The 22,956-nt window shown below is 47.1% G+C and overlaps 1 protein-coding gene and 1 long non-coding RNA gene across 4 annotated transcripts in view; both read left to right on the forward strand.

The window, feature by feature from the left end:
- The first annotated feature begins 3,710 nt into the window (after nucleotides 1-3,710).
- LOC146344633 (uncharacterized) lies at nucleotides 3,711-6,341 on the forward strand. The gene is made up of 3 exons (XR_014792271.1): nucleotides 3,711-4,152; nucleotides 4,303-4,793; nucleotides 4,975-6,341. It is a non-coding gene; the product is annotated as an uncharacterized LOC146344633 (long non-coding RNA).
- A 159-nt stretch (nucleotides 6,342-6,500) lies between these two features.
- Nucleotides 6,501-22,956, forward strand: part of LANCL2 (LanC like glutathione S-transferase 2) — a 35,275-nt gene continuing 18,819 nt past the window's right edge. For all 3 annotated transcript variants that reach the window (XR_014792270.1, XM_084857772.1, XM_084857773.1), the window contains exons 1-2: nucleotides 6,501-6,739; nucleotides 15,136-15,253. Coding sequence is in view for 2 of the 3 variants with exons in the window: in XM_084857772.1 (XP_084713898.1) it covers nucleotides 6,518-6,739; nucleotides 15,136-15,253 (340 nt within the window). In the remaining variant the exon portion in view is untranslated. The remainder of the gene's footprint in view (nucleotides 6,740-15,135; nucleotides 15,254-22,956) is intronic.

The raw sequence follows: 22,956 nt of genomic DNA on the forward strand, positions 1-22,956 counted from the left end.
CCCTCTGAACTCAGTGAGATTTATGTCTGAGTAAATATGCATAGGTTGCACTGTAAGAGTCAGTATTGTTCTCTAAATTCCTGAATATTCTGCAAAGGCATAACTTTTTTTAAGGCTTTGATGATAATGCTTTTACTGTGCATGTGACCAGAATTTAGCCTTGTTTTGCATTTAATCTAGTTTGCCTCAGATCACTGACAAAATGAATACTGTGCCTGCTGGATGCAGCCATTCAGGCAATAGCCTTGCACTGGAGTCAGCCATAGGGAGCTCTGTATGGGATGAATACATGTGGAGGATTGTTGTAGCTGAGTTCACCCAAGAAAATAGTCTTTCCGAGGGAAAAAGCAAGAATGACAAGTTCTGTGAGACATGGTATCCATTTATTCCCTTTATAAACCCACCCAAGGGCCATTAGCACCTGCAGCACAAAATGGGGCGGGGGGCAAGGAGAGCGAGAATGATAAGACAGGAAATGGGTTAAAAATGGCTACCTCTTTATTGGTTACAACAGGGGTGGGGAACCCCAGGTTCAAACTGGGCCTCCAGGCTGTGCTGGAGCATGGGACTTAGAACAAAAGAGCTGGGTTCAAATTCCTACTCAGTCATATAGCTCACTTGAGTACCCTCAGTTTTGGATAATACGAACAGCTCTGCATGCTTTCCAGACACTAGGGGGCAACAGAGAATGTGTTCCATCAACAATGGCTTGTCTAGTCCATCGCCTTTGTTGTCCTGTAGCTTCCTTTTCCTCCTTCTCCTGCTTGCCTTTGCAATAACCACACAGACCAGGATGTGTGTAAAAGCACTAATAAAGTTGATTTGAACTTGTTTTTAAACTGGCTCTAGCCTGCATTTACTGCCTCGAATACTAACTGCAGCGTTGCCACATTTTCTCTTTATATAAAGCATCTCTGCTGTAAGTCACAGCAGACTTTCCAACACTTAGAACAGAACTTAGAACAGTCACACTCTTTCTCTCAGCCTAGCCTGCCTAACAGAATTGTGAGGAGAAACAGGAGGGAGACACCGTGTACCGAGATCCCCGGAGGAAGGGTGGGGTGATGATGATATACTGTAAGCCTGATTTGCATCCCCACGAGAATGTGTTTAGGCAGCTGGATTCTCTTTAGGACTTGAACTTATTTTAATTGTATTATATAATAAAACATTATTAATAAATTATTATTATTCCTGAAGAGCCATGAATCTTCTCTAGATGGCAATATGTCATCTCAAGTGCCAGCACCACTACCGATGAGCTGAACAGCTGCGTTTCCTTCTGAAATACAGGCAACTGAAATTTTCCATTGAGAGATGCACACAGCGTCATGTCAGAAGGATGCTGTAACAAATGGAGTGGTGTGGGTTTTTTAAGAGAGAGATGTACTGGGCTTGCCTGCACATCACTGCCAGCAGCCCCTGGGGCTCCTGTTGAAATTAGCAGTGATCAGTGGAGATGTGAAAGGTTTTGTTTTTGTTTTGCTTTAGCTACTTGAAGAATGCCGGTGCCCCCTTTGCCTGCTGCCGTTTCCCTAGGACATGCAAGGTTTTCCTTTGGTTTTGTATCATTTTCATGGGAATCACACACAGCTTGAGACTGGCTGAGATAAAGGCCTCTGAGACCTTGAACCAGTTTCTGGATGATGGGACGTTGCTGCCACTGACTGAAATCAGAAGACGCTCTCTCCCTAAAGCTGCACGGCTATTATTCTGGAGCCCCAGGGGAGCGTGAAATTTTACCACCACCCCATCACCCAAAAGTGGATGCCATCAAAACCACCTGCATTGACTGACTAGAACAGGAACATGGGATCATGGGAAGCTGCCTGATGCTGCATCTGACCACTGGTCCATCGCCCCAGTATTGTCAACCCTGACTGGCAGCGGCCCTTGAGACAGGATTCTTTCCTAGCCCTACATGGAGATGACAGAGATCAAACTTGGGACCATCCACAGGCACAGCCTTTGCACTGCCACTGAACTGCAGCCCTTTCCTACTAAATCGACAGTGGCATCCAAGTTGCGATAGGTGTGAGATATTTTATCCTAAAAGTGGTTCTCAAAGAGGTCGCACTGTGCTTCAGCATTCACCATCATGCCTGATTGGGAGAGAACTCACACTTGAACCCAGCCCCAGCGCAAGCTCTCTCACCACCTGGGGCGGTGGAGAGAACATGCACTGCCACCCCCGGATCGTGCCCTTTTCCACCTGCCCTATTGTGCCCCCACCCCCTTCTGCTTCCCCCCATCCCCTTACGCTTGCCACTGCCCTATCAGCTCTATGAATAGCCACATGGCCAGAAGAAGCGGCTGCGGGGCTCCCAAAAGCCTCCTGATTGGGGGGGGCACAATTTGCTGCTCCTCCACCTGATGCAAGCGCCTCACCTTGCTTCGTGGGAGGGCTGGCCCTGCTTGAACCTCTTGGAAAGGCTCCGCTCGACCTCCCCGCTTCTTCATTGCCATCACTGCCACTCAGAGCCAAAACAGACAGTACTTTAAATGTGCATCTAACAGTTACATCTTGTTTTCATTTTTACTCTAGAGTAGGTGCAGCCCCACACACACACACTGGGTTAGGGGGGTTAGAGTAAAAAAGGAAAGAAGACATCACTGGTAGACATACATTTAAGGTAATGTCTGTTTTGGCCCTGCGTAGGTCCAATCATGAGCTATTACTAGGTTTAGTTAGGCTTTGGAGGAGTTTTACATCACTTGCAGTTCCAACTGTCTCCCTGCCTGCTTCATTGCCCTCAGCTCTCCACTTCACAAAGCAGCTCTGCTCAGTGGGATGGTTTACAAAATACAAAGATGATGAGATTAAGGGCCTCATTGGGTGGCGTTATTATCAGTGCTGTTCCTCATGATGTGAACTTGGAACGCATTATGATGGAGATGACAAGAAAATGGAAATATGTGACAGACAGAAAGCTAAAATAGATGGAAGCTCAGCAAGCACCACTCAGGCTTATAATTTCTTATTAGTGAGGATCCATCAGGCCAAGACTGGACCAGCAATTGATGATGCTGTTCCTTCTTTCACAAGCCTAAGCGGGGGGAGGAGGGGCACAGACAGAAAGTTAATTAGGCACCCAGACATCAGGATGCTTCTTGACAGAATGGTCTTTCTTGATTATGATGAGCAATTATGGTCATGCTGTGATAGAAATTATCTGGATGTCACAAGCCGTGCCTTAAGAAGACCAAGGTCTTAAAAAAGCAAGATCAAAACTGCAAAAAGGGAAATGTAATTCTCATGACCATCATGGCCACAACCTGAATACAGATTGGAATGGTTTTTATTGGTGCTATTATTTTTATTGTATTGTTGTATATTGTTCACCACTTCGGGGGCCTATAAGCCAAAAGTTGGTATAAGTAAATAAACCATGGGTTGAACTGTTCACAAAACTCAGTCAGTATTCAAATTTGTGGAAGAGTTACTTGTGTTGCTTTCAGTCGGTTAAATGAATAGGTGTGGAAATCAGCCCTAAGTGAACTCACTCCCTTTGTCTCCTGCCAAAGCTTATCTTCTTGCTTTGCATTCTGCATATGCAAGTTATCTTGGTTGTTGCACCAAATATCTGTGAAGAGGATCGACTAGATGTAATCACCACCAGTCTCACATGATGCATCTAATTCTGGACTGGACTATATATCTATATCTTCATTTGTTTATTATGCTGTAAGTCATAACAAAACTAAAGTATCAAATACCACTTCAGATATTTTAATATAGAGAAATATACATTTGAAAATGTGATTTCCCGAATCGCCATCTGAAGTAGTTGCAGTTCAGCGCTCTTTAACGTTGCCCCCTCCACCTGGTTTTTTGCTCCAGATATTCTAATTCCTTTCCCCCCTGCATATAATATGGGTCTTGTCTCTAGCTGGCATTGCTTTCTGGTCCGGAAGTATCCTTTTTGCATATGCAAAATGTTTTACATAGTTTGCTAGCAGAAAGTACTTGCTTGATGGCTGGTGGGGGTGGCTACTGAACACATCCCATCTGCTTGGGTGAGGGCTGAAGGAAACAACAGTTTAGCTATTTCAGTGTAGTCAGGGAAGAAGGAAGTCTAGGTTTTGCATTTGGCTAGAAAGTAAGAGCTTGCAAGGGTTCCAAAAGTTTGTTATCTTTGGGAATCAGACTGGGTTGGATCCAGATTTAGTTATATTTAGAATAGGCCCTTTGAAATCAGTGGGATTTAAGTCAGTCATGACTCACTTATTTCCATGGATCTGAATGGGTGTGCACCAAGTATTGCTAAATCTCGATCCAACCCAAATTATACTTTACAGAAGGGCTGTCAAATATAAGGCCTTGAAGGATCCCCAGTGTGGCCTGTAATACACCTATCACGTTCCACACAATTATTAGACTATCTCCGGGACTATTAAGTGATCCCCTCTCAGTAGAGATGATTTGCCAGCGGCTACTACCTCATGTGTCAGCATCAGCTTCTCCTACCATTCCCTTTAAAGTAACAATGTGGGTGTCAAGGAGTTTGGGGGAGTATAGAATAATGGTGTATATAGCACAGGAGAGTGGGGCAGAGCACAGTAATTACAATTAGTCCATGTTTGGAGCAAAAGAGGGAAACCGTCAGGGTAGCTCAATGGCAGGCCACATGCTTTGCATGCAGGTCTCAGGTTCAAGCCCTGGTATCTCCATTTGAAAGGATGATGGGGAAGGCCTTTGCCTGAGACCCTGGACAGCCTCTGCCAGTCAGTACTGGTCTCGATGGACAACTACTCTCACCTGGTTTAAGGCAGCTTCCTATCAGTGGAGGCTGGTGGCTCCGATGTCAGTGGGGCAATATATCTGCTCCAGGTTTCAGTCAGAAGCAGGCAGAAGTCTAAAGGAGCTACCCAAGGTGCAGAGCAGAGCACTTTGGATAGTTCCTTTAGAGTTCTGACTGCTTCTCACTGAAACCCAAAAGGGATGTATTGCCCCACTGACATCAGAGCCACCAGCCTCTGCTGCTTCCTATATAAAATGGGGGGCAGGGAGGGAGACAGAGATTCGGATGACAGAGATGCCCTGGAAGCTCATTTCGCTATTCAGGGAAGAAAGCCCTTCTAAGGAGCACTTTTGCATTCTCTAGACACGCGGTGTATTTCTGCACACTCTTGACAGCTGCGAGGAAAGCCGGCCGAGGCCCTCCCTCCTGCGCCTACGTTTTCGATTGTGTGCGCTCATCCGCTGGCACCGCAAGGCAGGCACGCGCACCGATGCCACAGCCACCAAGGGGAGACGGGAGCTGCCCGGAGGACACCGCAGGCCAGAGTGGGGAAAGGGCCAGCGATCATCCGTGGCTAGGCTGCCCCACCTCGCCTGGCTGCCTCTCTGATCTAGCCGCGTCTTTGTCGTCTCCATTCCTCGGACAACCTGTCTGAAGGCGGATCAGGTTGTTATGGGCCAGATGGACTGTGAATGACAGCTGAAGAGCGGTGCTCGCAGGAGGCGGCGGAGGCGAGGGAGCCGCTCCTTGACTAAGAGAAGAGGGCGACGGAGGTGTCCGCTGGGGTGTTGCTGCGGGTGGCTTTTGTTTTCCGCCCCCCCCCCCCCCGTTCCTGATGGTTCCAGCCGGCCGGAGGCTTCGGATGTCGCTGCCCAAGGACGTGCTCGTCTACTTTCTCATCTTCGGCTTTTCTGTCCCCCTGATGGTCCTGATGCTTATGATCTGAAATGGTTTCGGGGACTGTCTCTCGCGATCGCGGAGAGGCGCTGGGAACGAGCTCAGCTTTGCAGCCTCGGGGATCGACGACAACTGCCGCAGCAGTACAAGCAGCAGCACCGGCGGCGGCCTGATCTCTCTCTCGATCGTGGGGGGGGGGGGGGGGAGGCAGGATGACCGTCGGAACAGGGGAACTGGGGATGTCCTCGATCCTCCGCGGATTTCTAGTCTCTCTGCCCGGTTTTGCTGTTAAGGATTGATCCAAGGGAAGGGAGGCTGCGACAGCCCCTCGTGGGTCGGCCCGTCGGATTTCTCGGAAACTGCCCCATCACCGCGCAGGGCGTGGTGCTCCTCTGCCCGTTTAACCCGGGGCGGGGAGTATCCCCGGGGAGGGAGAAAGGGAGGGAGAGGCTGGATGGGTGGGAACGAGTCACGCCTATGCACACGCGCGTGCGCGCACACTGCAAGCTTGCCGGCTGCATGGCAGAAAGGGGGGCCACCAAAAGCCGCACATCCGCCCCGATACTTTCCAGACGTGCCAGGACTGGAGCAAGGCGATGAGCCGCCGCGGGAGTTCGCTGCCGATCCGGGCTCGGCTCTGAAGCAGGTCGCGCTCCCCGCCCTTCCGCGCGGCGCGCGCGACTGCGCCACCCGCCGAGCGCCCCGACCCCGTGGCGCCGCTGCCGCTGCCGCTGCCGCTGATTGGTGGCGCCGCAGCTGCCGCCTCGCCGCCGCCCTGCGGCCTCGGCGCGCGTTGCTGTTATTCTGCGCCCTGCCGGGGCGGTGTGTCCTCGCCGGCGCGCCGTGCCGCGGTGGGCGGGCGAGGGGGCAGGGCTGAGATGGGAGAAGGCATGTCCAAAAGGCTGAAGGCGCAGCTGGGCGGCGAGGCGGAGATGGAGGAGAGGGCGTTCGGCAACCCCTACCCGGATTACTCGCCCCGTGGGGCCGGCGCCTCCTCGGCCAGCGCCGCTCCGCCTTCCCCCAGCGACTCGGAAGGCAAGCGGTGCCGCTCGGCTTCGCCCCAGAGAGACGATGCCCTCCCCTTCGGCAGCGACGGGAAGGTGAGTGAGTCCCGGGCCGGGGGGGCCGCCGCCGCCGCCGCCGCCGCGCGGGTTGCCGATCGCAGCGCCGGCGTCCCAGAACGCCGGGCTCCCAGCCTGGAACGCGGGATACCAGTCTAGAACTGGAGCGGGATTCCCAGCCTGGAACGCGGGATTCCCAGCCCGGAACGCGGGATTCCAGCCTAGAACGGGAGCGGGATTCCCAGCCCGGAACGCGGGATTCCAGCCTAGAACGGGAGCGGGATTCCCAGCCCGGAACGCGGGATTCCAGCCTAGAACGGGAGCGGGATTCCCAGCCCGGAACGCGGGATTCCAGCCTAGAACGGGAGCGGGATTCCCAGCCCGGAACGCGGGATTCCAGCCTAGAACGGGAGCGGGATTCCCAGCCCGGAACGCGGGATTCCAGCCTAGAACGGGAGCGGGATTCCCAGCCCGGAACGCGGGATTCCAGCCTAGAAGGGGAGCGGGATTCCCAGCCCGGAACGCGGGATTCCAGCCTAGAACGGGAGCGGGATTCCCAGCCTGGAACGCGGGATTCCAGCCTAGAACGGGAGCGGGATTCCCAGCCTGGAACGCGGGATTCCAGCCTAGAACGGGAGCGGGATTCCCAGCCTGGAACGCGGGATTCCAGCCTAGAACGGGAGCGGGATTCCCAGCCTGGAACGCGGGATTCCAGTTTAGAACTGGCACGGGATTCCCAGCCTGGAACGCGGGATCCCAGTCTAGAGCTGCGGGATTCGCGAGATGTCGATGTTCGGCCCGCTCGAGGGTGCGACTGTTGGGGACCTGCCCACAGCGGTGGGGCAGGGCAGGTCTCAGTGCTTTATTTATTTATTACATTGGTATCCTGCCTTTTTTCCTCCTTAATGAACCAAAGCGGTGTATATAATCCTCCTCTCCATTTTAGCCTCACAACAACAACCCTGTGAGGGAGGTTGGGCTGGGAGTCTGTGATTGGCCCAGAGTCACCCACTGAGCTTCCATGGCCAAGTGGGGACTAGAACCCAGATCTCCCAACTCCCAGCCTACCACTCTAGCCGCTAGACCGCGCTGGCTCTCATATTTACAACCTTTCTTTGCACTCGGCCCTGCGGGAGGGTTGGGGATACCTGGGTTGTTAGCCTTAAGTCCCGTTCATTTCAGTGGGCCTTCTCTAAGTAGGAGGATACAACCCACTGCCCGGAGGAAAAGAGCAACTGTGGTGTCTGGATCTCTCTCTGTGTCTCTCTTTCTGCCATAGTTTAGGAAATATTCTCTTGCCCCACTCCCCTGTTGTTTGCATCGCTCTTAGACCCTCCCAGTAGGCCTGAGCTGCTGCTGCTCCTTCTTCTGCACACCCGAGAGTGAAGAAGTTGCAAAAACGTGCCAATACAATCAGACTAACTTTGGGAGCTGTATAGGAGCCTGTAGTCTTCCCTGTTATCATTGAGAGTTATGTCAAAAAGTAGGATTTAGGGATCTTTCATGCATCACCAGATTGCTTGCTCATGGCGTGGGGCAGCTAGTTCTCAGTGAGGAGGTGGATCTTTGCCTCACCTGGACTGCTGCAGGCAAGAGCTCACATGACTGAATGCTCCTCCATACAAAAGCAACTCCCCTCCCATAGAAAAATAGCATGTCAGAGGGGGTAATCGTGCTCACGCCTTTTCCTGATATCTAGTTTTCGATATACAAGGTGTTTTTTTTGTTTTTTTTAATGGACCTGTGGTCTGAAATTATCCAGCCCGGATAGAAGAGGTTGACCACTTCTGTGGGAAGTAGACTGGGGACTCCTGGGGCAAATGTTGTTGTGTGTAAAATTGGGGCAAATGTGGCAGTGACTTAATGCATTCATTCTGAATTTTCACAAGCTTGCACTCAGGTCCTTCATTAAGGGCTGGTAATCCTAGACTAGTGTTGTGACATGTGCTGTGATTATAATGAAATAAATAAAATGTTGTGATATAGTGGCCTAGAACAGGGGAGGGGGACCTCAGGCCCAGGGGCCCAATCCAGCCCTCTGGAGTTCCCCAGACAGTAACAGCCCCTGCCCCCAACCACTGATTGTTTGGTGGTTTCCTGGCTTTTGTGCAGTTTTTTCCCCATTCCAAAAGATTGAAATCCCATTCCTAAGGCATAGTTCTTGGCAGCAAGAGTGTTAAGCTAAACTTTGCTGGTACTTTCGGCTCCACCCCCTTTTGCCTTTGGCCCTGCCTGCTTTGCCTTCAGGCTGTGCCCATGACTGGAATGCAGCCTCGAAGAGCATCTCCAAAACTGAATTCGGCCTCAGGCTGAAAGGTGTTTCCCACTCCTGGCCTTGGAGATGTGAGAGTTTCACTTTGAGAGTTTCCAACCATAAGAATACCTGCATCCTAACACAAACACACACGCAGTGTAAATAGTATATTCCAGCTTGCTGATGTATTCTATCATAGCACTATGGGAAATCATGGAGGTAGTGCTAAAGTAACTGCTGAACTTAAAACAAAACAGTAATAAAATATGCAATAAAGTAGTTATAGGTAATCAGCAAATAATGTAATTAGCACAATACACAATTAAAACAGCAGTAAAAATCTTCAATTCCAATGTGTTAAAATATAGCATCCTTTAGAGAGAATGAAAATATCTGAACTTGGCACCTATAAGATAATACAGTGAGCGCTAGGCACGCCTCCTTGGGTTTGGCAAGCCTCCTCTGTGCGGCTGCCACAGAGAAAGTCCTGTCCTTTGTTGAGTAGTCACAATGGGACAAAAAAATGGGGAACAATTGCCTAAGGGCCACAGGCCTCCGTACACATTTATGTCTTTTATACTGCTGGAACTGTCGTGGCTTCACGCAAAGGATCATGGGAAATTGTAGCTTGGTAAAGTATTGAGAATTTTCTGTTAGGAATCTCTGTTCTTCACCCCTCACTCCCAAGAACTAAATTCCCCTGGTTTCTGATAAAAGGGAACTAAACCAGCTTAGTCTGAAGTATTTGTATGCCCAGGCATCCTGAGTAGCCCATTTTTAATGATGGAGAGTGCTTTGAGATATCTCCAAAGTTAACGAGAGTAGTCCCATGTTTAGCAATGGAAATCAGTAACTAGGGACAGTTGAAAAGAAAGGTTTAATGAAAGGCTTAATTTTGGAAAATAGAGAATGTAGTTTGGTGTGTTGTTACAATGCAGATGACTGGAAATACCCAGTTATGCAGTGCAATCTGAGACATGTCTACTCAGAAGTAAGCCCCAGGGGGACTTGGTGTGGTCCTCCAGATTCGAAGCAGGCGAGGCGAGGGGCAGGTCACTTGCCCTGATGAGCCAATGTATGGAAGCCCAGCATTGGTTCTTCCTTTGTTTCCCATGGCACAAATTTCTGCAGCCATTCCAGGTTGTGTGTTTTTTCTTCCCCAAGCTGATGCCTTGTCTTCTGATTAGTAAGCTAGTCTTGAAAGAACATGCACGAGAAGTGCTGCTCTTCCATTTCATTCAAGTCATTACCTTGACTGCCTCACATCACGGGAGCATCATCGGCCCAGAATCGTAATATTTTGACAGCCTTAAATTGAGGACAAACGATATGATAGGTGACTGCAGAGCATAATCAAAAGCTGCCATCGAGTCTTTATGACTGTATGTATCTGCTTGTTTTGAAACCAAAAACCAGGGAATAGAATGTACTCAAGCCATTAATATTAACTACTAATGGATTGTTTGTATGTGCTCTGACATATTTGTGGATTGCATTGCACACACCATGTAATTAAGGTTTATTTTCAACTCTGTTTCCCTGGGAGCCAATTGAAGCCTAATGATACTTAATGGCAAACATTTGCTGGTTAGTGGGAATAGTTAATTAGGACACCTTCAGATGATTTAGTGGTGTTTGATTGCTTGGTGGATCACTTTGGGAGTTGCTCACACTTTATGTTTGTGGTAAAGATACTTATGGTTATCTTTTTGGTAAATTGCATGGCATGGTTTAAATAGCCACAGACTTTATGCTTAGCTTGTGGAGTAACATGTGGATGTCACTGATCTGGAGATGAGATCAAGAATTTTGGCCTGTCTTTGTGTTATTTACAACGGGATTTGTCACATTGATTGATTGATTGATTGATTGATTGATTGCATTTATATCCCACCTTTTTTCCTCTTGCAAGGAACCCAAGGCGGCTTATGTTAGCCTCCTCCCCCTTTCCATTTTATCCTCACAACAACAACCCTCTGAGGTAGGTTGGGCTGAGAGTCTGTGACTGGCCCAAAGTCACCCAGTGAGCTTCCATGGCCGAGTGGGGGCTAAAACACAGATCTCCCGCCTCCCAGTCCAGCTCTCTAGTGACTGCACCATGCTGGCTCTCATTTGTATATCGCCTTTGTGCCAAGGAGTGCAGGGAGCTGTATATGGGGTTATCTCGTTTTATCCTTACAAGTCCATAAAGTAGAATAAACTGAAGGATGGTGTGAAGGCTTGAGGCCTGCACAGGCAAGGAAAAGGCAAAGGTCAGGCCAAGAGCCCTGGGTTTTTGTTGTTGTTGCAAGTGGGTATCCCTGAGAAGAGTAGTTTCATTTCCCCGATTAAGTTTCATTTTCCTGAGTTAGGTTTCATTTCTTCACGTTTGAAACAGTACTTTTGGTGTTGGGGAAGGAGGGGATAAAAAGAGAGAGCGAGCCAGTAAGACCAGAGTTGGGAAGACTGGAGCATGAAGAAGCAGCCTGGAGAAGTCTAAATGCAGCTGGAGTAGAGGAACTTGCATTTTTGCAACTTTTATTTTCTCTCAATGCCTTTTGTATCACTCAGCTCTATTGAGAAAATACCTTTAGTTTTGATTTACTTGTTTTAATTTACAAGTAAACTGTTGTGTTAAATCCCAGGTGTCTGGAGTGTCAATCACCCCATGTCTATAGCCTAAACTTCACGATATTGGGAAGGGGATGTTTAAAAGAATGAAGGTGGGACTCTTAAGGAGGCAAGAGATAGTTAAGGAGCTGCTCAGAGGTCCAGGTCATAAGGGAAACCCTGACAGATGGTAACTGGTCCAAGGTCAAACACCGAGCTTCATGGCTGAGCAGGAACCTGAACCATAGGCCATATTTCTCTCAGCACCATCAGACTAGCTCTCCAATCTGGTGTGGTCAGGGCTGTCTAGTAGAGGGTAGAGATGGATAAATCCTGCAACTTACATGTAAGTCACATGGTTTGGTCACCTGTGGCAAGTAACAATTGCTTCTAGATGATCAGGCAGGGAAGCTTTTACAAACTGGAAGATAGTTGGGTCTCTTCTCCTTGAGTCCATAAATATGCCACAAGTTATTAACAAATTTGCTAGTAAAACCTTTTGTGAGCTAGTACATCTTTGGACTTACTTGGAAAGTTGAGATAGCAAGACTCTACATCAAGTACAGTGTGGATTAACCTAGTTTAATTTCCTCTTTTGGTTTTTTTTTTTTGCCTTTTAATCAACAAAATAATTCCCCTGTATTATGTTCACCTAACTTCCCTGTTATATAGCTTGTTAATGCTCACACTAGTGACCAATCCAGCCACAAATAAAACAAAAGGATTCCTTCTCCAGTGAGAGCAGGATTACTTGTATATGAATCTAAGTAGTTGTATATGAATCTTCTAGTCTTGTGATGGGATTTCAGGCTGCAATCCTATACCCACTTACCTGGGAGCAAGCTCCATTGTACTCAATGGGACTTACTTCTGAGTAGACATGTATAGTATTCAACTGTAAATTAATTTAAATCCAAGGATTGCTTATCTTAATTTGATAACTTGTCTGGCTTTTACTGAAAATAATTCCATTTACAAAAACAGAGAAGCTCAAAGGGTGACTGACAGTTCAGTCTGGTTCCTATACTTGTCTACTCAGAAGTATGTCCTATTGAGTTCAATGGGGATTATTTCCAGGTAAGTGGATATAGGATGGCAGCTTTGGTGATATTTTAAAATTTAAATCCATACAAACTGGAACACTTCACCTTGATTGTAATTTCCATGCATGGCTGGCCCAATCTAATAACCAGTAGAGGTAGTTGCCTGAGCCAGCCACATTTCAGAGGTGCCAGGCTAATCAAGAAAATTCTTTAGGGATTGCAATCCATGCTTCATAGTCTCTGATGTGTGGGGGCAATTGTGCCCTCCTCCAATTACAGTTCCTTTTCTCTCGTTGTATTCAGTTGAATGGAGTCAAAAGTGTGTTCTCAATGACACAAGAAAAATGAACTCCAATCATGAAAATTCTTCAAAGAGGAAACACAGTTCTTACATGCACGCGCGCGCGCGCACACACACATACACACACGGTGTAGTGTGATGCAGGGGATAGGGCCAGCTCTTCCATGAGGTGGGGTGATGCCTCTGCCTCAGGTGGCAGATCAGCAAATTGCACTGCTTCGCCCCTTCCAGGAGGGTCCGCTGCCACTGCTGCCTCCAGCAGGTGCACTAGAGAGGCCTGCCAGCCACTCTCTTGCCGTGGCATTTGCCACAGTGGGAGAGTGGGGCTGGTAGGGCTCTTTGGAGCAGCTGCCCACTTGGTGATGCTAGTGGGTACTCCAGAGAGTCTTGCTAGTCGCACTCTCCTGTTGTGGCAAATGCTGCAGTGAGGGAGTGGCTGGCTGGGCTCTCCAGAACAGCCACCCGCCCTGTGGTTCAGAGAACAGGCAGCTGCTCTCAGCCATGCGCCCCCTGGGTCATCCTGAGAATCCTCTCGGCAAGAGCCAGACAGCAGGTGTGCGGGCTGTCCAGAGAGCTGATGGGATAGTGGCAGTAAAGGGAATGGAGGAGCGCAAGGGGGGAAGGGGCAATGAAGAAAAGGGAACGGGGTGCATGGAGAGAGAGGGAAGGGAGGCACGATGAAGCAAGAGGAAGGGAGTGAGGGAGCATGATGCTATAAAGGGAAGGAGTGGGGGATGTGAGGCTGAAGTGGGAAGAAGGGGTGCAATGTGGTGCTGGCGGCAGCAGCAGCAACAGTAGTGTGTGTTATCTTTTGCTTCAGCCGGTGAGAGAGCTTGCACCAAGGCTGGCAGGGGTAGTAAAATGTAGTTTTCTTCTGGGTGAACAAAATAACTTGAAATGACGACCCTCTTTTCCCAGGTAAAACGTGTGTGTGTGTGTGTGTGTGTGTGTGTAATTGGCTTAATTCAGTTATGGATTAGGCTACTTAGGGTCTAAATGTTTACATCATCTAGCCCAGGGGTGGGCAGAAAGTAGATCTACAGAACTTTGGGGCCAACTCCCAGAAGCCCCTGGCAGCATGGCCAATGGTCAGGAATGCTGGGAGTTGATGTCCAAAACCCCTGGAGGTCTACTTTCTGCCCACCCCGATCTAGTCCTCTTTTCTTGTATTTAAGTTCAATATTGCAAGAGGGAGCCTGGCTGCATCATGCAGCACTGTGGCTTAGAACACTTTTTCTGCCAAAATTTGTCTTTCTGTTTGTTTCCTTGCAGTTCCAGATTTGTTAGAAATATATACATAGATTCATGGGAAGAATAACGGAAACAGCTAAAAGGATCATGGTGTTATTTTCCTCTATTGTTTGTCAGGTTTGACAGAATCCCAGGTGCCTGATCACTTTATCTATTTATTTATTTAACAGCTTTTGAATGCTGCCCCATAACAAAGTTATCTGGGAGGCCCAAAATCAGTTGGTGTTTGGATGGAAAGTCAAAATTTTAAACTCTGAGAGCAACACTTTTGTCTGATAAGGAAGAACATTCATTCCCAGAATTATTAAAGACTCTTTCTTTCCCCGAAAGCTGCTGTTACAGCTGCTGGGCACAAAGAGGACATAGTGACATGTGTTGTGTTGGCAACTGTATCTTGTCTTCTTCCTCAGTATTATATAGCAATGAACATGACCCTGTGCAAGCCTGTCATTACTGCCTTACTTCAATAAGGCATGAATGCAGATAAGATTTTTAGAATGGAGTGCAAGTTACAAGTCCTCATGGTTCTGGAAAGAAGCTTTAAAAAAAACCAAGGGTGCACCAGTTTCCGAAACTGAAAAAGACAAACAAAAACAGTGAATTTATTTTGTCTTAAATAGTTCAGTAATAAGGAGAAAGCTAACAGGTGCATCTTTTCATCTTCCTGACTAGCTGCCATTACCCCTTTTCTAGGGTATCATATTGGATGCTGATTTTGGATCCTAACATGCAGAAGAAAAAGGGTAGCTGAGAGGACTGCTGAAGCATCCTTAGAAAAGCTGGAACAGCTGGATCCCCCTGATCCACAGTCATTAAAGACAGTGTGAAATATCAGTGAACTCTAGCTTTGATTTGGTTTTCCCTGGCCCTTTTAATGCACATGCGCGCGCGCTCTCTCTCTCTCTCTATATATATATATATATTGTGTGTGTGTGTGTGTGTGTGTGTGTGTGTGTGTGTGTGTGTATTATATAATATATCTCCTTAATTTCTGCAGATCAGCCCTTATTTCATTAAAAGGGTCACAACTAAAATTAAGGATCTGTTGCAGCAGATGGAAGAAGGGCTAAAGACGGCAGATCCTCATGACTGCTCTGCATATACTGGCTGGACAGGTGAGGTACCTGAACTACTTGACAGTAATTATAGAGTTACCTTGGAGGTGGGGCTTTTAAGATCTTCAGAGATGCTACACTTCTTCTGTGATGAAATCTTGGATTCTGGTCTCATGCCTCATTTGCATTGAAACCCCATTCATTCATAATGTTTTATGCTGCTTTTCTAAGAATTATGCCCAGAGTGTTTGACAATATTGAAGGAAAGTTGTGCATCTCCACCTCCAACCCAGTTGTCTGCTGGATGGAGAAAGTGGGGGCCTATTTAATGCCTACTGGGCTCTTCCGGCTTACTTTTCCAGTAAAAACAATGAATGATTAGACGGAGAGGACAGCTCTTCCTTGCTCACCTAAGAAACCACGTAGCTGGTTTTCCCCATTCAGAACAAATACTCATTCCATTTACTGCTGTTTGGCCGGGTTATCTGAATGGTGGCTGATATTTGTAGTATTACAAGGAGGTGGGGTAAGCGCTGAAAACTCACATTAAAAAACATTTCCATTATTATTTGTATTTTTATGGGGGAGTTGGATGGGTTGACTGATTGGTGGAGTGAGCCATCTGGATTTTTAAAAGAAGAGAAGAACCTGTTGCTTTAATTAACAGACTTGGAGTGTATGTGTGACCATTCTGTTCGACTACAGACGATGCGCTAGATGTTGTCTTGGGCATAGAAATAATCTTTCTGAGAATCTCTGCAAGAACATGCTTGTGCGTATGTGGGCAATGCTTACTAAAATCTCTGAAGCCCAAGGTGTGGCTGAATAAGATTTACCCACTGCTCAGAAGCCTCCAAACTTGGAGGCTTCCAGATACCTATGCTGTGCTGGGCTGAAGCCATCAAGGCGGGAGGAGCAGTGGAGGTGATATTTGCTTCCCTGTCCTCCGATCTCCTGTATTTTTGCTAGAGGGGCTTTTCAGCCTGTGATGTTCCTACCTATTATCAGTGAGAATATATCTTCTATAAGCCCTTTCGGACAGCAGGCAAAACCTCCCCACCCCCACACAGTAATGCTGCCACCAGAACCTTTACCTCAGGTCCAACCCTTTTACTTTGTGAGCTGTGTGGATACCCTGGCTTTATTTTAACCTGTATTATTCCCTTTATTACTTCACCCTTTTGTAGCCCCAAGCACTAGGCGTAGGATTTTATAAAACAAAGACATCTTTATTCAGTACAGCATTAATATGTTGAACAGTAAATAAGTAACTTTAAAAGCACCTATGTATACCCTCTCCCCCTTCACCCTCTCCCCCTTCACAGCCCCTATCCAAATCCTCTCTCCCCAAGCCCTGTCATGATCTAAACTTTTCCCTGTCTGCCTTCCACATACACAGCTCCCTGCTTATATATCACACCCTTCACACACACACCACACTCAGCCAATCAAATCACATATGCAGATACACCATACCTCCTGTTATTCATACCACTTTCACCCTAGATATACACACCATAAAATACAGACTCATAACAGGAATACATAACTATAGATTCATAATATACGTACATATAACATCACACAGCCCATCTAACGAGGGCGCTTTGGAAGGGGAGGGAAGAAGGCTGGGGGACACTCACGGTAGCTTGTAGCCTGGCCTCTCCAGTCTCCTCCTCTCTCCTCCCACCGGCATGCCCCCTTTTCCATCTTTCCGAGGTCGAGTTCACCATACCCTCTCCAAGGTCTGTCAGATCTGGGGTGTGGGTAGCAGGCATCCTTGGCGAGAACACTGGGACCAGGAGGGATGGAGGTGGGCAGAGAGCAGAGGTTCCTTGGGCAAGGGTCAGACCCAAACAAGGTGTGGCAGGGCCAGAGGTGAAGGCAGAGTCTAAACAGGCAGGGGTCAAGAACCAGCAAGGTATCACAACAGTCAGGAATGAGCAGTCTGGGCCACCATGATGACTTATGTTGCCGTGGCAAGGCTTGAAGGGAAGAGAAAGCTCTTTATAGGACTCCCTGAGGCTCCCAGCTGGTCTGCATTAGAGGACCTGGGAGCACCTGCAGGGCCAGGGCCTAATCCTGCAAATACTGTGAGCCAGGCTGCCTTCTATGTCTGGCCCCCAGGTGGACCTGCAGAGCTTTCCAGACTGAGCAGATCCTGACAAGGTCAGGAACTTGACTTCGGAGAGGCAGCCAGCATGATTCTCTCGGTACTGGCTGTGAGGAGGCAGGGGCAGGATCTCCAAATCTCCCTTCTGAGGTTAGACTACTACCTCTAACCTTAGAAGGGGTTTTCCATGCTATTCTATGGTCCCTGACTCACCCAGGAACCATAGGATTGCTCTCTTACATCCATAAAGATGAACAGTCTTCAACGCCTGTGTGCAGGGGCTCAGTGCTGTGCTGAGCAAATTGCTTATCCCCAAGAGCGGCCAGCCAGAATAATTCATGATAGTAAGAATGATGATGCATAATAAAATATGCAAAATAGAAGATTTATGCAAATCTGCTTAATTTTTATAATGGAATCAGATTGCAGAATACAGGGGTGTTTCTGGCACTGAATTTGTACTTCCAGAGTGCAGAATTCATGTATTTATTTGTACTGAGTGTACATAATACTGGGTACTGCTTGTATGGGACTCTTGTTCATTCCAATCCTGTAATTATGGCATACTGTACTTGTATTTTAGAATGATGTATTTCTTTAAAGCATTGTTACCCCACTCTTTAGCTGAAAAGGCTCCCAAAGTGGGTTACGTACGGTCAGTCATAAGTCACTCTAAAAGACATGACATAAAAGGGAATGGGGAGGGAAGAAGAAGAAAAAAGGCAAACTCAGGTATCAGTTCTTAAATTTATAAAGTACGTATAACCACCAGCTGGGAATGGAGACAGTTCAGGAAAGGAGGAGCTGAAAGGAGCTGGTCTCTCAGCAGAGCTGATGAAGTAGCCTCACTTCCTATCTCTCCCTTTGCTGCAGCCTGATGGAATATTCCACTCTGTGGCATTCCGTCCCTAGTGACCTCCGCCATGCCCCCTCTTTGATGAGCTTCTGCAGGGCTTTGAAAACCTGGCTGTTCAAGCAGGCATTTGGGGTGGGTTAGGGGTTTTTTTTTTAGAGCGATGTTCTTTTGTTCCGTTGATTATATTGTATTTTGTGTTATTTGTATTATATGCCTCCTAGAGTGGCCGGGTGGGCCACTAATAAATCTAAATAATAATAATAATAGCTGCTGCTGCCAGGTAACAGTTGAGGAAGGGAGAAGTGCAAGGGAGCTGGTAGCAGAGCTGATGGAAATGGAGCACAGATGTTTGGGTTAGATGTTCCTCAAGTTTCTTCCAGCGTTGTCCCTAGCAAGAATTAAATCTGAAAGAGGACTGGCCCATGCTCAATTCTGAAAGTGGAAAGTAATTATTTTTCTGCTTGTTCCTCCTTAAAAGCTTTTGGAAGGACTCAGAGTGTTCTGGGCAGATGATTCTGTAGGTGGAGAGGTGAGAAAATTGTGGCATTTATGATTAGTTTGTTTTAAAAATCTAAAAATGGGAGCAGCTTTGCAGCACTGTTTTTTGTTTTAATTGCCGCCTCTCACTAGCTGTGTCTTTAGAAGTGGAAGAGAGCAAAATTCTGAGGCTGGGCAGAAGACAATTCATTGCTAATTCATTCTAGTCAAGTGCAATGCAACCAATCGCACTTAGAACAACAAGATGGATGGATGAGTAATATCAGTCCTGTGGAGGATGGCTCAGGCTTTGTGCAAGAATGCTCAAATACAACACAAAAGAGGGATGAAATGCCAAGGATGTTTCCTAGTGTGTCCCCCAGCAGCAAGGCGCTAACTTGGCTTCTCCTCAGAAAGTTTCGGAGAATACCTGTTTGACAGCTGATGCAGTTACAAAAGCACTTGGGAAGCGTTCTTGATTCATCTTAAATAATACTTTCTCTATATATTTAGTTTAGGGTGCAATCTTATGCATGTGTAGATAGAAACAACGTCCTACAACTCCCAGCATTCCCCAGCCAGCTATGCTTTTTTCTGTCTAAACATGCATAGGATTGCACCCTTACTTATTGCCTTCTGCAGGTAATTTTCAGAGGGTAAAGCAGCGTGGTGATGTTTTAATGTCATGCAGTGACACAGCACAAAAACTTTCTAAAAAATGCATGCTGTGGAAGAACAAAACAACTTGCAGATACCTTGCTTGTTCCTCCATTGTCACCTGCCCTCTTCACCTTACAGCCACTATCCTTTGTCGGTCCTACACATGCATGAATATGTTCCCATACTCCCCGGGCTAGATGGGAGTCCTGTCCCCAAGGCTCTGCCCCATATGTGTGTGTGGGATTCCAAATCACATCAGCAGGGCGGACTGGAACCGTCCTGTTTGACACCACAGTTGCATTAAGGTTGTAATCACATGAGTGCATACTTGGGCATAAAGCCCCATGGAACCCAGTGGGACTTGCATCTTACAGGATCATGCTACGTGTTTATACTCACAGTGGAGGTAGGCAACCTTTTGGGGGCCCTGGGCACATTTGGCAAGTTGAGAAACTGTCCTGGCCAACACCACAAAATGGTGCAGCCCCCTGCCATCCAAACACTGTCTTTGGATACCACATGTGGCCCGCAAGCATTCGTAGGAAATTAAAATAGCAGCAGCAGCAGCAGCTACCAGTAAGATTTTTTTGCTTTTTCTATGAAGTAGGAAAGGTAGAACATCCAAGTGGGTGCCAAGAAAAATGTCCAAGGACGCATGGGTGAAAAACGGAGAGGGAAGGTGCGCTACACAAAAAATACCAAAAAGGGAAAAATCCAGAAACGCTGCTGAGACTGTCATGACTGTTTATTTGTTGTGCAGATCTCTAAAATATTCATGGACTATGTCAAGAATGGGATAGTAGAAGCGGGAGCCATGAGGGCCTCTTGGGTAGTCACGTACGAAGTAGCCACCTGGAGGTTGATTGTCTTTTGGCTGTTTCGCAGCCCTGCAGCTCTGCTCCGGCTAATTGGGAAAATAATAACAGCCATGCCTGGTGGGAAGATTCAGCCTCCTTGCGGGGTGGAGTGGGGTGTCCTGGGACTGGGCTTGGGTGTTTCAAATCTGCCCTGAGTCGCTAGGGCTGGGCAATAAAAAGAGGGCCAAAGAAGGGGCGGATGTCTCTTCTTGGCCCTGACGGTACTAGGATGTGCTGCTGGTTGATGGCTATCCTGAGAGGCCCATACTTTGGTAGCTTTGGATAGGCTAGCTAGCTTTATTATTTTGCTCTTGGGAGTGTGTGCCTTGGTGTTGGTGTTTCTGGTTTTGCTTGGAGTATTTTACCTTGCTTGTAATTCCCTGTACAACCTACCACCTCTCCCCATTCCTTCCTCTTTGTTCCTTTCTCCTAATAAACTTTTATCTAAGTTCTAGTTGGTGTGGTGTGTCCTGTATAACTTCAGTGCTAAATACAGTGCCTTTTGGCCTCGGAAGGGAGCTACTGGGTCAACTTCGGGGGAACCTGTGGCCAAGTTGGGCCTGGCCCACCTTGCAGGGTTGTTGGGGGTGAGACAAACAATCCTTCACAGACTATATAAAAATTATTTATTTTTTAGGCAGAACACTAAAATGCTCAATGCGTTTTGAGACTGTCTCTTCCTCAGGAGCTATTGATCTCTTTAAAATATATAAAATAATATTTTTGTTGTACAATAGAATTAACATACACAACTCTAAAAATCTTAAATTAATTCACCACCGTAATATTTAGAGCTGTTTTCCTCTACAGCATATACACTTGATGAAAACCATACTCATATCATATAATAATGAGTGAGACATACTTCCTTATATTCTTTCTATTGAATGTAATGATTATACAATTGAAATATATGTTTAATCTGTATCTCGAACATATATCAAATTAATGACAAACATATTGCGAATCCTTACTTTACCAGCTACTTTAGGTAAATTGTGGTATGTAACCCATTTGTTTCTTCCTATAATTTTTAGACATTATTGACATTATGTTTTTTAGACAGACATTTTTTTATATTATAGACAGTTAAAAATATATATAGCAAGAAACAAATTGGTTGTAAATAATCATTACAGTCCATACTCAGCGGTGCTTTTGGATTTTTTCCTTTTTGGTGTTTTTTGAAGGACACACTGGTGCGTGCCCTTGAATCTGAGCGACAGTGTGATTTGCATTCCCCAAGTGAAGGGTTTTGGGTAGTCATTTAGTGGCCAGCATCATTTGCATCAGAAAAATCTTCAGCTGGTGGGTCAGGACCCACAAGAAGGTTGTCCCCATGGTGGGTCATAGAAGCATTATTTTCTCTTTCTCTGGAGATGGATCCAGACGCCTCCTGTTTGCAGAAAGGACTAAGATCCAGAGGGAGGGTCACTGCTGGAGGAAGAAGAGGAGGGAGGACTAGCCCCAGCGCCATCTCCCACACTGTTCCTGCAACCTTCTGGTGCAACTTTTCAGGGGGCCGAAGGGGGAATCGGTGAAAATCATCTCCTCCCCTTCCTCCAGCCCAGGGATGGGCAACTTCTGGCTCTCCAGATATTTCAGCCTACAGCTCCCATAATCCATCACCATTGGTAATGCTGACTAGGGCTTATGGGAGCTGTAGGCCAAAACACCTGGAGGGCTACAAGTTGCCCGCACCAGCCGCAGCATCTGTGAGCAGAGTTCCATGCACAGGAAGACTAGGATTTCTTTTAAGAGGAGAAATGTCAGGGGAGAAAGGAAGAACTAGAAGGGGAAAGAGATATGGTAAAGAATTGGATGAATCCCATGTTTTTTGTAATAAAAGGTGAATGGCTCAGAAAATGTTTAAAACTATTCTTTTAAAAATGTATTTCTCATTATTGCAGGGGTGTAGAACCTTAGATCCAGGAGCCAAATCTGGCCTGCTTGAGGTCCCCTGATGGCCACACTCCTTTCTACTGGCCCCATACCCTTTCCCCCAACTACAGATCATTTGATGGTTTCCTGGCCGTTCATTCATTCTTATATTTCTATCGTGCCCCATAGCTGAAGCTCTCTGGGCGGGTTCACAAAAATTAAAAACCATTAAAATACATTATATAAAATATAAAACCATTCTCATAATAACATAGAACAAATAACACAGACAACAACAACATATATCTAAAACAGAAACAATCAGCCAGAGACAATCAAGAGACTCATTATACGCTGCCAAATGCCTAAGAGGGCAGTTTTAACCTGGCGCCCAAAAGATGACAATGTTGGTGGCAGGCAGGCCTCGTCAAGGAAATAATTCCATAAATGGGGAGCCACCACCGAGAAGGCCCTCTCCCTTGTTGCCACCCTCCAAGCAGGGCTTGGAGGAGGCTGCTGGAAGAGGACCTTAGATGCAGAGTGTAGCGTGGGTCAGTTCATGCTGGGAGAGGCATTCTGTTAGGTACTGTGGTCCTGAGCTGCGTAGGGCTTTATAGGTCAAAACCAGCACTTTGAATTGGGCTTGGAAGCATATAGGTAGCCAGTGCAAGCGGGCCAGAATCGATCTTATATGTTCAGACCTTCTGGTCCCTGTTATCATTCTGGTTGCTGCATTTTACACAAGCTGCAGCTTCCTGTTTTTTAGCAGTTTTTTCCTCATTCTTAAAAGACAGCCCTCCTAAGCCCTAGCTACTGGCAGCCCCCGAGAGCGTCTCTGAAGTAGAGGTTGGCCCTTGGGCTGAAAGAGGTTTAACATCCTCGCTTTACTGGGATGCTGCCTGTGAAGGATCCGCTGGAA

This window comes from Heloderma suspectum, chromosome 5 (genome assembly GCF_057233095.1).
Source record: "Heloderma suspectum isolate Gila_16-S chromosome 5, 16-S_ref, whole genome shotgun sequence".
In the NCBI taxonomy this organism is placed as follows: domain Eukaryota; kingdom Metazoa; phylum Chordata; class Lepidosauria; order Squamata; family Helodermatidae; genus Heloderma; species Heloderma suspectum.